At 37.0% G+C, this 21,204-nt stretch overlaps 1 protein-coding gene across 1 annotated transcript in view; it reads left to right on the forward strand.

Annotated features, from left to right (window-relative positions):
* Window positions 1-21,204, forward strand: part of LOC133533842 (uncharacterized) — a 166,226-nt gene that overhangs the window by 133,317 nt on the left and 11,705 nt on the right. Inside the window, exon 7 of the mRNA XM_061872900.1 lies at window positions 13,746-13,924. Coding sequence (XP_061728884.1) covers window positions 13,746-13,924 — 179 coding nt within the window. The remainder of the gene's footprint in view (window positions 1-13,745; window positions 13,925-21,204) is intronic.

Consider the following 21,204-nt stretch of genomic DNA (forward strand, 5'->3'; position numbering starts at 1 on the left):
GAGGATTGGTCCAACAGAAAGTTGATAATGTTTGGAAACCGCTGGCATTTTTCTCGAAGGCACTGAGTCCGACGCAACGCCGCTACAGTGTGTATGATCGCGAACTCCTAGCGATTTACATGGCTGTAAAGCACTTCAGACGACTTATAGAAGGCAATGACGTCATCGTCTACACGGACCACAGACCACTTACGCACGCACTAACGCGAGCACCGAGCAGCAGCGACACTCCGAGACGCGAGCGCCAACTGCACTTCATTAGCCAATTTTGTTCGAGCATCCAGTATATCCCAGGCGAAAAAAACAACATCGCTGACGCCTTATCAAGAATCGAAGAAATACAATGTCCGTCCGCAATAGATTTCGACAAATTAGCCACCGACCAGCGCACCGATGAAGAACTAACAAAATTGAAAACTCAAGAAAATCTGAAGTTCACTGAAGTCACACTACCAGCCATCAATCGACCAATCACGTGTGAGCTCTCAACTGGCACACCGCGACCGTACCTACCTATCGCTTATCGTTATGCGGCCTACAAAGCGCAACACGATATAAGCCACTCAGGTGTACGCGCAACGAGGAGACTTATGGCATCTAAGTTCTTTTGGCCAGCAATGAACAGAGACGTCGCACTTTGGACTCGAGCATGCATTGGATGTCAACGAGCTAAAATACATCGTCACGTGATTCCACCTATCGGAGAGTTCCCGCCATCTCAGCGTTTCGAGCATCTGCATATCGATATCGTGGGACCCCTAAGAATATCAAATGATTATCGATATTGCGTCACAATGATCGACCGCTGCACGAAGTGGCCCGAGGCAATACCAGTACGCGACATAACAGCTGAAGTTGTCGCTAAAGTCCTGTACGAGCACTGGATTACGAGATTTGGATGCCCGCTACGCATCACGTCAGATCAAGGTCGTACCTTCGAGTCAAACCTTTTCAACGCTCTCCTGAAGAAGCTTGGGACCACAAGAATACGTACCACTGCCTACCACCCTCAGGCGAATTCTCAAGTGGAGAGGCTACACCGCACTTTGAAAGCCGCTCTTATGGCAAGGGGCGAAAGTTCAAGATGGTCCGAAGAGCTGCCTACAGTTTTATTTGGATTACGAGCCGCATTACGCAGCGATAACAACCTAAGTCCTGCATTGATGACGTATGGATCCCCACTACGCATGCCAGCTGATTTCTTCGTACCTACAAAGTCGACGATTGAAGATGCAGAGTTTGTACGACGTTTGTCAGAGATAATGTCATCACTTGTTCCTGTAACCCGGACGCACGCTACGCAATGGAGACCTTTCGTGCATAAGGACCTTGCGTCGTGCACTCACGTATTCGTGCGTAATGACACCGTGCGACCCCCGCTCACACCACCATATGATGGCCCGTTCGAAGTCCTCAAACGCTACGACAAGTATTTCAAGATACAAATGCCACAACGAACTACTGTCGTCACTATAGAGCGTCTGAAGCCAGCCTACATCTACAATGAAGACGTCACAAGCGACAGCCAGACTCCTGCATCTAGCCCAAACACTCAGACGTATGTGACGAGATCGGGCAGAGTCACGAAACGTATTCGCTTCGCTTGAGAGGGAGTGCTATGGGACATGCGCTCGCATCGACGGCCGGACGCAACTGAGGCGCGCGCAGGCGGCGCGCACGTATTTATGCAGCGGTTGGAGCGAGATGGAAGACAGGGCGTGCTACTCTCGCAAGCGACATTCTCTGCGGTAGTCCTGAATTGCTGTATTTTCTACTACCCACTTCATGCAACCGGCGATTGTGAGCGGGATAGAAGATATGCCATCGCACTCTAGAGAGGTGCGATTTACGTCAAAGGGTAGATTAGATTCTGTAGTTCTAAGATACCTATCTTTCTATTTTTTCGTAGGTTTAGGAATAGTATATAAGACGACGATACATTTCAATAAATGTTCATTATTTAACTGACTATACCGCTGTTTACACTTGACTCCTCCTGCCTGGACCCCCATAGCTTTTACAAACTACCGGTGAGATAACATTTTAGGAACAAATTTTAATTTATCAAATTTGCTCTTGACACATCTTTAAATGAAAATAACAATTACGTTAATAAATTTATTTATCTACATACATATCATAAACCCTCTATAAACTGTTTTGTTACAACAAATTTCTTATCTGTGATAATGTAGTTATTGCTTCATAACTACATCAAAATCGATTTGGTAAGCATTCAAATTTGGAACATCTCTGAAAAAAAAGCAATTCGATTTGACCTCTATTCTAATATCAGTCGACGAGATGCCTTTTTGTTCGAAATGAAATGTCAATTGCATACAATTTTGACATATCTCGCAAGTAAGTTTGTATCGAATGATACGGAAATAGGCCCCCGACTTTAGTTTGACTCAAAATTTAAAAAAAAATCAAAATCTAAGTGAAAAAGTTTTCATTTACCGCCATTTGACGTACAGTTTATCTTTTAATAAGTTTAAGTATAAAATGAATATGTTTTGTTGTTTACAAGGTAACTATACCAAAAATTACGTGTAAAATAAGCGATAAATATATTTCGGTGACGCCACCACATATCCGCGAGTTCCGCCAAGAGAGCAACGATTTGGCAACAATGTCCTAACGGAGGCTGTAATTTGGATTAGTGAATATTCCATAGAAAGTTTATATGTGTATAAGTATATATATATGTGTGTAGATAAAATAGTGTATGTAACTAGATAATTATGTAGACATTAAAACACTCGTGTGATCTTTTTACGAAACTCACTTCGTTCGTTTCTTAAACCCACACTCGTGTATTTTAAGGCCTTTTATTATGTAGCAGTCACATAAACTACTATTATCAACAGTTATTTATTTATATTTAGTTAGAAAGAGTCAGAAGAGACTGCAATGCACATTCTCCGTTCTATAATAATATATGTAGGTACCTATATCATATAGGCTATATGAGCAATGCGAGATTTACTGTTGGAAATTAATATTTTCATATACATTTTGTATTTAACTCAATTTAGTACCTACACCTTATCTCTTAATTCACAGTTTTAGTGTAAATAATTACTTTAAAATGCTGAGAATGAGCATGACCGATTTTGTAAACAACCCTTTTTAGGGTTCCGTAGCCACATGGCAAAAAACGGAACCCTTATGGATTCGTCTTGTCTGTCTGTCTGTCCGACCGTATGTCGCAGCCAATGTTTTCGGAAACTATAAGAACTATACTCTTGAAACTTGGTAAGTACTACGTAGATGTATTCTGTGAATTTTCACACAAAAATAGAAAAAAAAAACAATAAATTTTGGGGGTTCCCCATACTTGGAAGTGAAACTCAACATTTTTTTTTGTGGGGTATCTATGGAGAGGGGGTCTCTATTGTTTCCCATAAAGTTTTAAGTCATAATGTATTGTTTGTCCGCATTTTCGTTAGTCATAATTTGGTTTTTCTCAGAAACGCGTAACTTTTCAGGATTGCCATAAAACAAACCTAACCTTACCTAACCTATCTATAGGATAATCTAAGGAAATTCCTGAAAAGTTAACGGTTTCAGAGTTATGACTAATGATAATATGACTATCATTACATTATGACTTTCAATAATTATGTCAAACAAAGGGATCCCATGGAGAGAGGTCTTCAAAAATTATATTGAGATTTCTAATATCATTTTTTTCTAAACTGAATATTTTGCGCGAGAGACACTTCCAAAGTGGTAAAATGTGTCCCCCCTCCCCCTCCGCTGTAACTTCTAAAATAAGAGAATGATAAAACAGTAGTTTTTATAAATACGTCATAAATGGTACTCTACGACTCGCACTTGGCCGATTTTTTATGGATACTATGGGCGGTGTGTATGCGTATTCGGTTACATTTACAGCCTAAGGACTAGGTAAGTATAAATTAGATTTTCATTATCATTTACAAATAAGTACTTATCGAATTTCCAAAAGAAAACAACGCTGCTACTGCCGCTAAGCCGCCTGCTTCGTCCAAGTCTAAGCAGCGGCCGAAGAAAGGGGTACAGAATCTCAACAGCCGACTCTATGGGAGTCACGATGCGACGGAGATTGATTCACAAAGGTGGAGAAGAGAAAGAAGCCAGCGCGTCAGAATCAGGGCACCGACTGGACTTGGGTTCACCCTTGGATCCAACTTCACCCCTTGGGCCAAAACTTCTCCTTTGTGAAGGTCGAAATTCGCATTGTGTCGACATTCCAACTTCGCGACCCTCAGGGCGAATCCAGACTTGACTCGTAAATACTTTACGATGTCCTCGACCTTCGTAAGGTAGTGTAATCGGGACACATACAGCAGCGTCGAGGGTGTTGCAGGACGCAGCGAATAGCCAACTATTTAACACTCCCTGCTCCCTGAAACAGCGGGGTTGCGAAATGCTTCAAAGCCATAGTGTGTGTTTTAGTTTGTAAGATATATTTTATAATTTGCAGTCTTATTACGGTTGATTATATTTCATTTTATTATGAAATTTCAGACGCAAGTATTTTTCTAAGAATTACCTAATAAAAAAATACTCCTTTTTTTATATTTTTTTCTAACTTGTATTAAATCTTAAGGTTCCGTGAGTACAGGGTGCCTAGCCAACGTGCCAATCGTTTACGCTCCGAAGCGAACGAAACGTAACTGCCTCTGTCGCACTTGGAAGAGTGATAGAAAGAGATGACTACGCTACGCTACGGAGCGTAAACGATTGGCCTGTTGGCTACTGTCAAACGGGACATATTTCATGCTAAAAGGAGAGGTTACGTCAGGGGGAGGGAGGGGAAGTTAGTGTGCGTAAATCACCATACCCAATACTACATTCATCTCAAGCTGGATATAATTTGTTTGTCTTCCCCATACATTAGAACATAACTTGACCGAATCAATTGAGAAAACATCACACTCACAACCAAAATATTTATACAAACGACATTTATATCTCAATTTTATCTTGATATCTTTATTATTTAAGTTACTAAGCCAAGTTTGGTATCGTTTTCTCATAAATTGAGTATATCGGCATTCATTTATGATATCATATTGATTACGAAGTAGAAACTTAAAAAATAATTAATAATGATAATAATACTGGTGCTTTGAGAAATTAACTTGATAAATTTACGTTCAGGAATGTATACGCTTAAAAATAACGGAGTTAAAAAAAAGAGTGTATTCGTGTAAATATTGTTGCGGCGTTACTCGGTTTTTCTTCGAACGTGTACCTACAATCATGGATTTTTACGATTGACTTAATTCCAACTCGACCATAGTAAGAAGTAATATAATTCCAACGCGTTTGGTGAGCTTAATTCTAACTGAATCTTGGCAACATTGCAACTGACTTGGCAGCCGTCGACTATTGGCTCAGGGTAAAATTTTACTCAACTTATTCATTGTTTCAATGCTAAATAGCCAAAATCAAGTCACGTTACTGGATCAGCTTTCACTGACACTTCTTTTCTTGTAATAAAATGTGCATTATAGTGATGTCAAATTGAATATAGGCTTAACACCCACAAAAATGAAAATTTGAAAGTTTTCATTACTAATTGAAAATCTAATAGATTAATCCAAATTTTAAGCGATCATTTTATTTTATTGTAACTACGCGTCCGCACTATTTAGCACCAGGACACGGACACTTATTAAAATAGACTGCGCTCCTGCGCTGCCTTCCAAAAAACATGCCGAGCGAAATAGCTTGGATATGGCAACAATGGCAAGATTAATGTAATTATAAATACATCGTCACCCTAAAGAAAAAACGGGACAAAGCCTCCCTCGGGCTATTTTCACGGCACGTTTTTTATAGGCTGGATTGCATTCTACTTCAATATATGTCTATGGTGCCGGATACGTAGTTAACACAATATACAATAGATGGCGCTGTTTTGCTTATACATAGAAGGTTCAGCGGAAATTATATGAACAGGCCTACCTTTATTTTAAAAATCTTTAATATTTTCTTGACATTTCAGAAAAAAAAAAAAAAACAATATTTAAATAATTTGAATTGTTCGCAATTACTGGTGAAATTATAATGTGAACTTCGTAAATAGTTTTCAATTACCTAAATTGCTTTAATACAGTAACGCTTAGTTTGCTCCTATAGGTATATTTACATGAGATACTTAGCTTGAAAGCGGTAGTCTCAAAGGACTACAAAGGAGAGCATTTGGGCTATAATCTACGACGAGTTCATGTTAAATTATCTTCAAGACAATTTGAATTCACAGATAGTTTAAGTGAACTATTAAATTTGATAATTTACCAATTGATGAATAGGCAGTTCCCGCTAGCAAGTAATGAATGCCGCCGGTTTAATTAGAGGAATCAGTTAATACGAGCTATACCTACATACAGTGGGTAATCTTTCATTTACTAAGTCGTTTATCTTACCGATATTGTTCAATATAGTATAGATACCTGTTTACAAAAGAGGTCATACAATAATTCCGTAGGTACACGGCGGGAAGAAGTTGATAACTCGTGAGATAAAATTAAAGAACTTTGAACCTTATGTGATTCTATTGTAACTCACATTTCTTCACTTTTATATCTCGATTTATAAAGTTCTTCCCATTGTGTACCGAATTTTGGCTGCCCTATAACACAATACACATACTCATTTTCTACTCGAGCACTTCTATTAAAAAGAAAATTTCATTCACTGTGATAATATCTGAATCAACTTAATTTTGAAGCGCGGCGCGACGTGGCGGTTGTCAATAGGATCATAATAGCAGAGTTATTATGAATATTCATACAATATAGTACAACTGTTGTGTTTAAATGCTAATTTCTAGGTAAAGATCTATAAACCAAATTGATTTACTCTTGGTTAGGTATTTACTTTGATTTTATTTATCATTTTAGGTGTTTGCTGCTGTCTTAGATAAAATATTGTGTGCATTGGCCCTTGAATTTTAAGAACCTATATTTTGTAAATTGCACCTTTTGCTACTAAAATTATTATTGCATACATCAATAGAAAGAAATACAGAGACTACAGCATCGCAAGTAAATAGAATTAATCAACTGGTGGTCTTATCGCTATAGAAATTAACGAATTCTTACAGGTTATTTTTTCGATATCCATTAACTTCAGAGTATAAGTTCATACATTTAACTAAACAAAATGGCATAGTTCGTTTTTGTAAATTTGTTTTTTTTTTCATACAAATTAATTTAAAAAGTGGAGTTTTTAATTATTATGTATGAAAAAAAAAAACAAATTTACAAAAACGAACTATGCCATTTTGTTTAGTTAAATGTCTGCTGTAAAACAAGCATTATAATTAATTCAAGCAAACAATTGAAAATAATGACATGTCAATTTCATTTCGAACATCTGATAATGGTCTCACCCATTACCAGTCCGCCTGCAGTCTCTGGTCCTAACGGGCTGCCTGCCGTCCTAGCCAAATAACGTCTACACACGATTTTCGCCTGCCGGCAATGATCTGCTGCTACCTCTGTGACTACACACTAGCAATTGAGAGTCGTCAGTTTTCGCCCCAAGACCACGGACTGTCCGACCGATATCTGTCGACGCCGGCCGGAATCGTCAAGCGGCCACACACTCTCGGTTCCTATTAGTCGTTAGTCCGACACCTGAAATTGAACTGTTAGTGTGTGACCTTTAGCGATTAGCTGACAGTTAATGATACTCGTAATCCGGCGAACTGGTTATCGGTAGGCCCCTTTAGGCAATACAATACAATACAATACAAATACACTTTATTGCACACCTCAATACAGAAACAGTACAAATAATACAACACATAAAGAAGAGGTAAACAACAGGCGGTCTTATCGCTAAAAAGCGATCTCTTCCAGACAACCTTTAGGTAGCGGAATTAAAAAAAAAAGGTTATGTCAGTAGGTGTTCCAGATGCAATAAAAGAAGTCTAGCACAGAATAAACACAAAACTTAACAATATATCATATACAAATATAAATAAGAAAGATATATAAATACATATACATACATATTATATTAAAATACATATTATATACACGATGATTCTTAATCCGTGAACAGGAACCATCTTTTCTAACTCAGTAATTGATGGAGATTACGTTAAAGTAGTAATTACGTGGAAACAAACTTTTTTTTTAAATCATAATTTTAATTTTGAGTTAAATGTTATCCTAAAATCCTTGTCACTCTACTACCTTATCGGTTTTAATGAGTTTGTAACCTCTTTACAAACTTATTAGCAATTGACAATTTATGAGTAAACCCTGTCCTTGACATTGTCAATCACTTTTGTCATACGCATAAACAAAGTTAGAGTCGTGAATATTGAATGAGAAAATTATAACTAATTTTCCAAAAATCATGCCTCCACCATATCCGTACTCAAATATCGAGCGTTACGACATTGTACGTTTGTCGATACAAACGAACAGCACAAGACGAACCCAACAGTTATTTCACGAACTTCATCCAAACGTCCCGATTCCCAGACACAATTTGATAAACCGCATGCACCAAAGCCTACGTGACTTCGGGCAGTTTACAGTGCCGCAACATGCTCAAGCACCCGGATGACCTCGTCGTCATCCTGACGATCTGGATCGACGAATCTTAAGATTCTTTGCTCTGGATCCTCGAAGGAGCACTAGGCAAGCAGCGAGAAGATTTCGAGTGAGTCAATCCTTCGTGTGGCGGTTGCTTAACTTGTCCGATTTACATCCCTTTAATTTTCGACCTGTGCAAGATATTCTACCAACAGACTTTGCAGGGAGGGTTGCTTGTGATTCGAGAGAAACATCGGAACCAATATCTTGTGGTCGGATGAATCGACCTTCACGCGTGTCGGTCAATTTAATGTCCATAATGAACACTTTTGGGCTGCCGAAAACCTCGGCTCACCCGAAGAAACGCGTTTCAAGTGCGTTTCTCGGTAAATGTGTGGGCAGGGATAATTAATGAGACATTAATTGGACCCATATTCATAGGAGAGAGATTAAATGGAGGAAACTACCTAAATTTGCTAAGGCATATGGTAACAAAGCTGTTGGATGAAGTGCCACTGCGAAATTTGAATAACCTGCATTTCCAGCATGATGGTGCCCCTGCACATTTTGAACATAGGGTTCGCGACTACCTGAACGCGGAATTCCCTGGGCGGTGGATCGGCCGCGGCGGCCCTATCGCATGGCCTCCACGCAGTCCAGATCTCACTCCATTGGATTTTTACCTTTGGAGTGACGTAAAACGAATTGTTTATGAACAAGAGTCCAATACTGTACTAGAACTCCGCTAAAGAATATGCAACGCATTTGACGAAATAAGGGCTAGCAATTTTCTTCGCAGAATTAAAAATAATCACAGGCGTCGAGCGGAGCTGTGTCAAGAACAACACGGTGGTCATTTTGAACACCTGTTAAATTATGTTTAAAATAATCTTTTACAGTACATATGGGGCTACTTTATAGCACTAGTGCGAGAAGTAGCATATTATGTTACTGTGTCGAACATTTAAAGGGCCAGATGTACTGTAAAACGTTGTACGATACATGTGCGAATAGGTAATTCGCAACTCGTGTCGATTTAAAACACTCCCTTCGGTCGTGTTTTAATTTATCGCCACTCGTTTCGAATTTCCTATTTTTCGCACTTGTATCGTAATGTACTATTTTATGTTTTAGTTGGTCAGGTGTGCAGTTGCTTTTATTGTTTTGTATTTATTAATTAAATTGTACAGTTTAAAAACAAATCGTTTTACTTGTTCAAAATTTAACTTGTTAAGTAGCTTGCAAATAAAAGTTTAGGTAATGCACTTTATGTTAATCACCTACCAATTATTTTCGCCGTTATCAGTGTAGCACTGATAAGATTACAAGTACATAGAAGTATTTATTGACATAAGATCCATCAAATTTCCCGGCATACTGATGGCACTTGACGTATCGTACTCGTAGTTAAACTTTATTATACTGTAGGATGACCATGTATTCAATGGTTACTTGTTTTAACTATGTTTTCACTTTTAATTAATTAAACAGTGAAGAAATAACGCGAGACCTCGCCGAATAAGTTAAATTGGGGCTAAATTTTAATATTATTCCACTCCTGTTCACGGATTAAAAATCATCGTGTATTTATAATAAATGCCAGCTATAAGTATGGAAAAGAAAGCAGATAAAAGTATTACGGAGCAGGTAAAAAGTGAAGTTTAATGAGTCTCTTGAAAGAATTAGGACATTGAGCGCGCCTTAAGTCTATAGGCAGAGAATTCCATAGTCGGATAGCTTGAAACGTGAAAGAATTATTATAAAATTTAGAAGTGGATGATGGAACAGAAAGAAGCAAGTTCTGGGAGCACCTAACAGAACGGAGGTAGCTGAAATGGTTCTTGAGATAGCGGGGAGTCGCGGGGTTAAAAAGAATGGAATACAGAAGGGACAAAACGTGAGAGTTACGACGTAAGCGAATAGGGAGCCACTTGAGCTGCGAACGGAAGTGAGAGACATGGTCATATTTGCGTATCCCAAATATAAACCGTATGCGCACATTTTGGATACGCTCAAGCTTATTAAGTTGCTCCTCAGTGAGATCGAGATAAGCAACGTCAGCGTAATCCAGAATAGGGAGGAGAAGAGTTTGTGCGAGAGCAATTTTCGTAGGAATGGGAAGGAAGTTCCGTAATCTCCTGAGTGAGCTAACTGCCACGAACATCTTCCTGCTAACTTCGGCCACCTGAGGTCCCCACGATAAGGTACTGTCCATAATGATGCCAAGGTTTTTTACTTGCTGCGAGTAGGGAATCAAAACACCATTAAAGTAAATAGGTGAGAGGTTGTTAAAGTCGATTCTGGGAATCAGTGAATATTATCAATTGACAATAATGTAACTATTTCATATTTTCAACTTTCTTTTTTATGAGATGTTTAGAAAGAGAATGAAGTTTTAATTTTCTCATTATTTTTATGTACTATCTATATGTATCCCAGTAGCACTAACTACAGGGATAAAAAGTGATTTACGTTAGTGTGCTTATTCAGAAAGGCCTTATCAGATACAATAATTATTGATTAGGTTTCTTCAAACGAATTTAATTAGAATACCTGTGCCTTTTAGAAAGTAAGTAAGTGATATCACACACACACTACCGTCAAAAAGTTTAAGCCCAAACACAGAATATGCCAATAATCAACATATTAATGTTTTTTTTTACGAAAATATTATTTTTATACCTACCATCCGAAAAGAGAGTTCCGTACAAACCTGTAGGTATATATTATTATATGATGTATCTAAAAATTTACGATTTTCGCAATTTTTCCATTATCTGTGCTATAAGACGTTGCTTCGTACCAAATTTCAAGATTTTGAGTTCACGGGAAGTACCCTGTAGGTTTTGATTCCCTTGCGAGTGTCGAAAATTTGCGGCATAAACGACTGTATCTTTTGATTGCGTTGGCTTAGAAGTTTAATTTTTTCACAGCTCCAAGGGATAGTAGACTTGAGTATTTGATATAAATTCCAGATGGATACCTCCACGCGTTCCTGAGAAAAAGGGTCTTGACAGACAGACAGACGGACGGACGGACAACAAAGTGATCCTATAAGGGTTCCGTTTTGATCCTTTCGAGGTACGGAACTCTAAAAAGGCACATGTATAATAATAAAAAGTTTTTTCACAGTTTGTCATCGAAAAATTCTTGACGTTTTTCCACTACAGAGTAATCTTGACATTCTTTCTACAAGTTTGTCTAGTAGCATTTCTTGGCTTATGGATTTACATTCATATTGTAGTATCTCCCATAGAGTTTTTGCTGATGTCGGACATTGTTTCGGACTCTACGGGCGAGTTCATCCCATTAACGCTCGATTAGGTTAAGGTCTGGTGATTGTGGTGAACAAATCATGTTTTTGCTGTTCTTTATTGGCTGTGTAGCCTCTACAGATCTTTACCGAATGCTTGAGATTGTTGTCTTCTTGCACAACCAATGAGTTACAGATCAAACGTGTTCTTGAAAATGAAACTAAAAATGGTGTTTTGTCTTAAACTTTTTGACGGTAGTATAAGTAAGCCCGGGAACATTCCTGGGCCATTCGAGGGTGCATAATATTTGTGTCCGTTCCCTCACTTAAAACTCACTCACTCACTTTAAACTTAGATACTCGTACTACTCATAACCCTAAAAAGTCAAAATCGTACAATCAAGTCAAAGAGAATAATTGCGTACGCGTCGCGTCGAGTGAAACAGGTTCCCCGTCCGACGTCCTAGTGGTGACTGCCCCTACGCAGCGGCTTACGTGAGCGAATAACTCGCGAATGCGACGCGGCGCGGCGCGGCGGCCCAACGGCATTCGCGTTCACAACGAGATCGCCCACGTATGTAGGAAACTTCCATAGGTATCAAAGGATTAAATTCACCCGCGCCGCGCCGCGCCGCGCTGCGCTGCTTCGATTTTAGAAGTTACAGGGGGGGACACATTTTTAGGGTTCCGTAGCCAAATGGCAAAAAACGGAACCCTTATAGATTCGTCATGTCTGTCTGTCTGTCCGATTCTGTCACAGCCACTTTTTTCCGAAACTATAAAAGCTATACTGTTCAAACTTGGTAAGTAGATGTATTCTATGAACCGCATTATGATGTTTACACAAAAATAGAAAAAAAACAATAAATTTTGGGGGTTCCCATACTTTGAACTGAAACTCAAAAAATCTTTTTTCATCAAACCCATACGTGTGGGGTATCTATGGATAGGTCTTTAAAAATTATATTGAGGTTACTAATATCATTTTTTTCTAAACTGAATAGTTTGCGCGAGAGACACTTCCAAAGTGGTAAAAAGTGTGTCCCCCCCCCCCCCGTAACTTCTAAAATAACAGAATGAAAAATCTAAAAAAAATATATGATATACATTGCCATGCAAACTTTCACCGAAAATTGGTTCGAACGAGATCTAGTAAGTAGTTTTTTTAATACGTCATAAATGGTACGGAAACCTTCATGGGCGAGTCCGACTCGCACTTGGCCGCTTTTTTTTATGGGTATGGGTTTGATGAAAAAAAATTGAGTTTGAGTTCGAAGTATGAGGATGTTCTTTTTCTATTTTTGAAAATCTTAATGCGGTTCACAGAATACATCTACTAACCAAGTTTCAACAGTATAGTTCGTATAGTTTCTGAAAAAAGTGGCTGTGACATACGGACGGACAGACAGACAGACATGACGAATCCATAAGGGTTCCGTTTTTGCCATTTGGCTACGGAACCCTAAAATACGAAACCATTTTTACCAAAGATGATTCGGAGACACGATAATAACAAATCTTGCGGCGTGGTAGGGTAGGGAAGCTGATATTTATTCTTGATTATTTGACTACTCTCTGCTTGTGTACATTAAGTATGTTATACCCACCCTTAACTTTATGGACCAAATACCGACCCGAAACTGTCATTCAAAGACAGAAGCCAATTCAAGCTTACATTTTGACATAAAAATAATATCTGAATGATAATGATGTTATCATATTGTTCTCCTTCACTCGTGAGTCTCGCTTGCGTCAATAATATGTACGAATAAATTCTTCGCCGACTTGCAGCATGGGTTGATCCTAATGCCTCTCAATAGTCTCAATTAGTTTGAGAACCTCCTGTCCTTTATTTGAGTAGTTGAAATCTATCGCGTTATATTAGTAAGGCTTCATTTACTAAAGTGAGTACAGTATTTTAGTATATTATTTATTGTCGTCAGGTATCACAATAGCCGTATGATAAACTACGACGCCGAGCGCGGCATCAACGTGACCACCGACGCCGCCCAGCGCGTCTCGGATCTGCTCATACCAGCGGCGTCTGTGCAACACGCTGGCAACTATACTTGTGTGCCCAATAACGCCGTTCCTGCTAGTATATACGTCCACATATTTAATGGTAAGAATGAAAACTCCATACACCTGGCAACTGTTTCATCACTGTGACAATTTTCACCTGACAATGATGGAACGAACGTCATAATCGCGGCAATAATGGGGCAGCAAATATCAAACTCATTTTATCATGGAAATTGACGGATAAAGTGGTGGCAACAACAACGTAGCAACAGTAATGCAACTGCAGTTGATATCCGAACCAAGCGCTACCTTAATGCAGCTATAAACGTCATTCGTCCATCCGAATGTCACCTAATGCAACCGACAACTGTAGAATCTTAGAAAGCTGTCGAATTTTTCGTATAATAACTCTAATTCATGGCAGATAGGCGCAAATGTCAATACTCGGTTGTTACTACTTTGATGGTTGTTACCAGACCATTAGCGCTACCGCTAGTTTTGACATTGACATAGGTATTCGCTTACGTCTATTCGTAACTTACTTTCTATGCATCTCAATCGTTCTCGCATATTAGCGATGTGTAGAAAATAATTTACGTAGACGTGAGCGAATATGTCAATATCAAAACTGGTGGTAGCCATACATATCATATCATGGCATTGAATTACCTAATCATCCCATATCATCTGTATGCCTAAGTGCATGCTGTAAGGGTGTTCCTTCTGGAGTAGGTCCATGAAACTTTTGTATAATGTAGAATATAATATGGTTCATTTTTGAAAAAAAAAATGGTGTGTGTACCATGAGCCAAACTTGATATACAGGGTGATTCTTTTTTTATTTTTGTTTTTTTTACAAGAATTTAAATGGTTAGGGGGTTATTATTTTTTTAGCACATAGCTTTTAGTCTTATTAATATTTGTAAAAAATTTGAAATTCATCACTTTCATAGTTAAGGAAAAAATAAGTAAAACAGTTTTGGGGTTAATCGGGTGTTTTTCACCCCCAGGGGGTAACAGAGGGATGAAACTTTGTGCAGAGTATAACCTCCCCAAAAGGCATCGTTTGATTACAGTTTCGGCCCAAAATCGCTGGGGGCAATTTTTCCTAGGCTATCCTGCTACACCCTTTTAGGAGTAATATAGAGAAAATCGCTTGTTTAAACATATAACATAAAATTATATTAAAGGAATATAGTTTTATAGGCGATTTTTCGATTCATGTTATAATGTCGTGGGCGGATTAGTGTCGGTATAAAAGCTGATTCGCCCGGGTACCTGAAGATTTTTTTTAATTAGATGCGTAATTTTTTTATTAGTAATATGAACTTGACTTTGTGACCTTTGACTTGGGATTCAGAATAGTCATATAGGAAAAAACCAACAACTGTGGCCGTGTGCCTTCCCAAATAATTATTTGTGTAGCATCTAGTAGATATGCATAGATGCCTTCTAAAATCGATATATGTATTTCGTTCGTTTATTATTGTATTTATAAGTTTGTCTATTTAGATATTTGTTACTTTATAACCAAAAACAGTATAACTTTGGCAATTGAAGCGCTGGTGGCCTAGCAGTAAGAGCGTCTGACTTGCAATCCGGAGGTTGAGGGTTGAAACCCCGGCTCTTCTACGCGGATGACGTGGCGGGAAGTACAATATTTCGAAAAAACTGTTATTCTTCTATTTGCAACAACGTTTTACATTTATTTTTATTATTTATACATTTTGAGCGCGCGATTTATTAGCGATGTTGCAATCGTATCCGCAATCTTGTTAGCTTCCGTATCAATTTTAACTCCCATTTGCATCGTATATGTATGTAAAGCTAAAGCTTCTGCGGATTCGGGCTTATAATTTCCTTTGATTCCCCGGGAAACGGCCGGGAATAAGACGAGAATTAACAGAGCAGCTACTGTTACAGTATGAAGTTAAGTTCTAGGTTCTGTTCGATTAAGAACGTCTTAATATTAGCATATATATGGCTGAATCGCAAAATTAAATTAATTTTACGTAGCTATTAAGGACAATAATAAGTCTTACAAATATCAAGTAGGTATATCATTTACTTATTTCAAACATAAGTTTACAGCATAGCCCAACATACTTACATTCTTGCTTACACATAAAAAATATTCAAACTGCAAAGAAAAGATAAGAGCCAAGCTAAGGAGGATAATCTTATGTCAAGGAAATTGTTTCCAGTAACATGTTAACTCCTAATCATATTAAATTTTCCTTGAGAAAGTCCTTGGAAACAAGTAAAACATCATATAAAATCACAAACGGTACGTAAATGCTTGGTTAATAATCTACTATGGTACCTTCAGAATGTCTCGTACAACCGTCGTCTATCATTTAATTTTCTGCCTCACCACACATAACGACCGTAGCAGATATTGAAAAACTAGCTTTTGTTCGAATGTTCTAAACAATGAATGCTATTACGGCTACATATTTGATTCGGCTCGGCTCGAAATTTTTAATTATATTTTATTAAAATTATTCAAAATTCAAAATTCAAAAAATTATCCTGCAAGTAGGCCTCAAAGGCTCTTTTACAAGTCAATACAACATTTATACTAACATAATATAGTGACATGAAAAACACATAACAACATATATAAATACAACAGCTAATACCTGGGAAAAACATTACATTATAATAATCTTAAAATAAATAATTACTACAATACAATAGAGATGTATAGTCTCTATGGTTAAAAACACATTAAATCTGGAGATGTAAAAGGTCCCCAATGTCAGAGTACTAATACTAATAAAATTTGGAGGTGTAAAGTTTCTCCAAGTGTCAAAATAAAATTTATACTAAATAAATAAACCGCGTCTAGACTGTTTAAACTAGCAGTCTCATAAACTAATGCCACAGAATACATAACTACTATGTACCAAGTCAAATATATTATACAGTATGACAGAGACGTATAGTCTCCACGGTTAATACATTAAGTTTGGAGATGTATAAGGTCCCCACGGTCTGAGAAAAATAATAATACACAATAATAATGACATTAATAAGATTTGGAGGTGTAAAGGTTCTCCAAATGTTCAAGAATAAAAAAAAATAAACAATTGTATGAAATACATGTTTCACGTCAGGAGACTGTTAAGCTAACTATCTTAAAACTAGTTCTACAGAATACATAACTACTATGTATTTAATATGTCAATGTCATCATCAAAATAACTAAAACATAACAAACATTCATACATACGGTTGAACAGCTAGAAACAACAGCGTCATAATGCCTCTCCGGGACACTGCACGCAAAACTATTACAGCTTTTGAGACTGGATACTTGGCCATGATTCCGTGTCTCCCAAGTAGTCATCTATTTTATAGTATCCCTTTTTGAGAAAAACCACTTCCTTTAGTTTTTTATGTAATCAGGACTCTGACTGAAACTGATTTCAATGTTTTTATCTAAAATATCCTAGACATTATGAGGAGATCTTTAAAGGTACAGGTTAAAATTAGGGCCAAGTTACCGCGTGTACATTGAATCACTGATATGATATGATAAAAAAAAGATTTGAGTGCCTATAGCTCCCGTAAAGATAATATTTTTCGCGTCAGCTACATGGTGTCGGGTATCGCCAAATAGTAAAAGTATCTTACTACAGTAGTTCAACTAGAGCTCTCACTTTTGTATGTTAATGCATCATTTTTTGAACTATGCTTAGATTTTATAAATCTACATCTTCTCTGAATAACTACATATTAAACCATAATGCCGCGTGATACTGCACTTAACGTATGAAATTTATGTTCTAGCTAATTATAATTCATTCATTAGATAGGTAGTTACACTTCTCTTTTTCTTTTGAACTTCCTAAAGGTCAATTTTCACAAAAGTCATATGGCTGTGCCTGACCATAAGCCCGCTAAGCCCTTTTATGTAATATTAAAATGTTTGGATCAGGCTCATAAACTGTCAAGTGGCATAGAGTTTCTGTCGTAAATTTTAAAATTAAAAGAATGATAGCCCACATTATTTAAAATTTATTGTTATTCCGTGTCTATATATATACTTAACGAGTGTAACAAATATACCGTTTAAAGGCATAACCGCTATCAAATTACGATTACGAAATGTCACTTCCATTTTTTGAAAGACATAAAATGAAATGCAAAAAAGAAGTAAAAAATTAAATGTTTAAAAAAAAAGTTGCTTCCCCTAGCCTAGGCTGGTTGTTAATGGCGGCTAGCCTCCCAACCGCGCGCGCGGGTGGGCAATGACCCCGCCTCTTTTTGCCACTGCTATACTTATATACGCTACAGGCGCCATTTAGCAGCGGAAGATGAAAGTGATTGAATTGATCGATATTTTCGTCGTTTAATCACGAAATAATAATAATAATAATACTTATGCAGTCCTTAAAAGGAATTTAAAACTAAAGGTTAATTTAAAATTTAAAACAGACGGACAAAGTGCTGGCTTCATCGTATTTCAAATACAAATTACAAAATACATTTTAAAAAGTACTTGAACTACAAAATATAAACTACTTACTTTGGTGTAGGTACAACATACAGTGTCCAAAAGAATGTACTACAAATACAAAATAAATTTTATAATTTTTTACGAAACTTATCTGTCAATACTTTTTACGGAATATGAATTAAAGAATAAATTCCTTTCAAAATATCTTAATTCCCATACTTATTAGCCAAGGATATATGTTCAGATCTGTCCGTGTCGGATCAACTCCCACCGTCAGACGTCGGATCTATCTAGCAGACACATTTGTACGTTGTATTAGACGGAAATTAATTATGTCAATTAATTTCCGTCTACTTGGTGAATGAATCTACGTGTATTCTGTCAGTCAAAACAGACTCTCAACTGCTGCTGAGTAGCATATGCTGATCATAAATTGATGTATATTATATCAATATCAATCTTAATATAGCGTATAAGGACGCTTATTTATATACTCTTACCTATACAAAATACGAGTACTTGTTTGTATTTCAAATACATGTAGGTCATTTATTTTTTTTATTTTTTTATTTATTTATCAAAAAAAGTTGGTACAATATACATTACATAATATTTCCCCAAACATAACGTTTATCGGCGAATGTTGCACTCACTTACAGTTTTTGTGTACCCGATCTTATGAACTATTTATTTATCTAAGTATTTATGATTATGTAGGTGAGTATGTATGTAGGTGTGTATTGTTTTTCTTATCTGTAAAAACTAGTTGCCCAAGCTTGGGATTGTTTTATAGTTTAATATTTTTTTATTTACAATATTTTTTAAGTTAATTTTTTACATAATATGGACCTTAGCCTATTGCACACTATGTTTATATGTATTTTCCAATTCATGTGACTATTTATAGTTAAACCCAGATATTTGAAATTTTGAACTACTTCTATTATTCTACATTTACAATTATGTTTGTTGGTATGTAAACAATCATATGTGTGACCAATAATTTTAATCATATGTGTGACCAATTATTTAACAGGATTATGGCACTTTTTAGTATACGAGGAACTTATAAGCAAATTTTGTTTTCTCTGTATCCAAAATGATTCCGTTATCGTGAGACCACTTGAATATATTTTCAAAATCTTCCTGTATACATGTTTGTATGATATTAGGGTCTTTGTCAGCATAAAGTAGACATGTGTCATCAGCATACATGTAAGTGGAGCAGTTCCGCACTACATTTGTCACACTGTTTACATGCATGATGTACCCCAATGGACCATAGACCGAGCCGGTAGGTACCCCCGATTGCATGTGTGCCTCCTCTCCGCTATATCCGCTCCGTCGATAGTGACTCGGAGAGTCCGACCTTTCAAGTAAGTACGAAATACTGCCCAACATACAGAGGTAAAAGACGAACGATCGAACGAAGCTGTCGGCCCGCAGGAAGCTCTCTGCAATTGCTAAATTTTCCTATTTTAACTCAAAAGCGCCGATACCCTAATAACGCCAAAAGGTTGTGTGTACTTAATTCTTCGTTTTCATGGAAACATCATAGCATTGTATCTAGTTAGGACTGTAATAAGGGAATATGGTTTAACCGTGGTGGCGAATATAAACTCAGACGTAGATTTCTGATATTACTTTTTTTTTCTGTTAGCAAGATCACACATATCGACTACCCTTAATGAATGCCACCTTCCGAATGCCCGTCTGCAGATCTTTATTCATCTGGCAGGGCGATAGTTCTGAATTCAAATGTATAACTGTTGCCAGTTGTCTTCAAAAAGACTGTGAAGATATCCAACCTTCACAATACATAAAATCAAGAGACGTTAAATTTCAATTTATGTGAATAAAAACATGTCTTATACAATTAACTTATTTACTCCGATAGACAGTTTTGCAAAGAAATGAAATTTCAGAAACAATAACGGACTACAAATTTGCACCATAATTAATTGATTTTTATTTCATGCTAAAACGTCAGAAATCAGCTCAGTTGCCTAACCCCAAGAATTGGCATTCCTGCTGTTTTTTTTACGCAAACAAACTACATAGGCCTCTTTAACGCAGAGGGAAACAAGACTTTGTTTGATCTCAGTCGATTTTCCAAATAAAATCGCAGCAAACATTTGAGAAAGTTAAAGTTTAATATGAATAATTTGGACTACCTGTCTGGCAAAGTGACCCTGTCTATGAAGCCAATGATCCTGGGTTAACATTCTGGTAATTCGTGTGATGAGCATGGATATTTTTTCCCGAGTCATGGGTGTTTTCTATGTATATATTATACTCCGTGTATTTTTGATATAACCACAAACTTAAACGAGACGTAAATAGGTTTTAGTGGTATAAAATGATTCTGAAAGTAAATTTTAATTTACTCTTAACCACAACAGCATAATTTTTTTTTCGAGCGGCAATGTATTTATTTCGCACATAGTGACGTTTTGCATCGTTTGAATAGTTTACTTTGTATAAAAGTCTCTAAACATGTATACGCGTACTAGTATTGCCCCCTCCAACAGTCCTTCTTATTCTTTGGGCAATCCTCTTCCCAGCTCGTCTGAGGTCGGGTCCCTTGTAAATTTACGTCAAAGAGTTCTGTTCAGGGTTGTATACGTAGTTAGGCTGTCCTGTTTCATCTTCTTTGGCACTTTAGTCAACCAGGAAGCGAGGTATCTACCTCGTCCTCTGGATTAGTTTGGCATGTTCAGGGCCTTTTTGACGATTAGCCCCTTTAACTTTATTTAAAGGCTGCAGGTGAATTACTTTGAAAAACATAACATTAACAGAACTTTAAAGAGGCAATCATTAAGTGATTAGCCTACTTATAAAGTAAGAACAATTTTGATATTTTACGTTATAGTCGACAAATAATTCATAACTTTGATTATTTTCTTTTATTACTA

Source organism: Cydia pomonella, unplaced genomic scaffold (assembly GCF_033807575.1).
Source record: "Cydia pomonella isolate Wapato2018A unplaced genomic scaffold, ilCydPomo1 PGA_scaffold_207, whole genome shotgun sequence".
Taxonomy (NCBI): domain Eukaryota; kingdom Metazoa; phylum Arthropoda; class Insecta; order Lepidoptera; family Tortricidae; genus Cydia; species Cydia pomonella.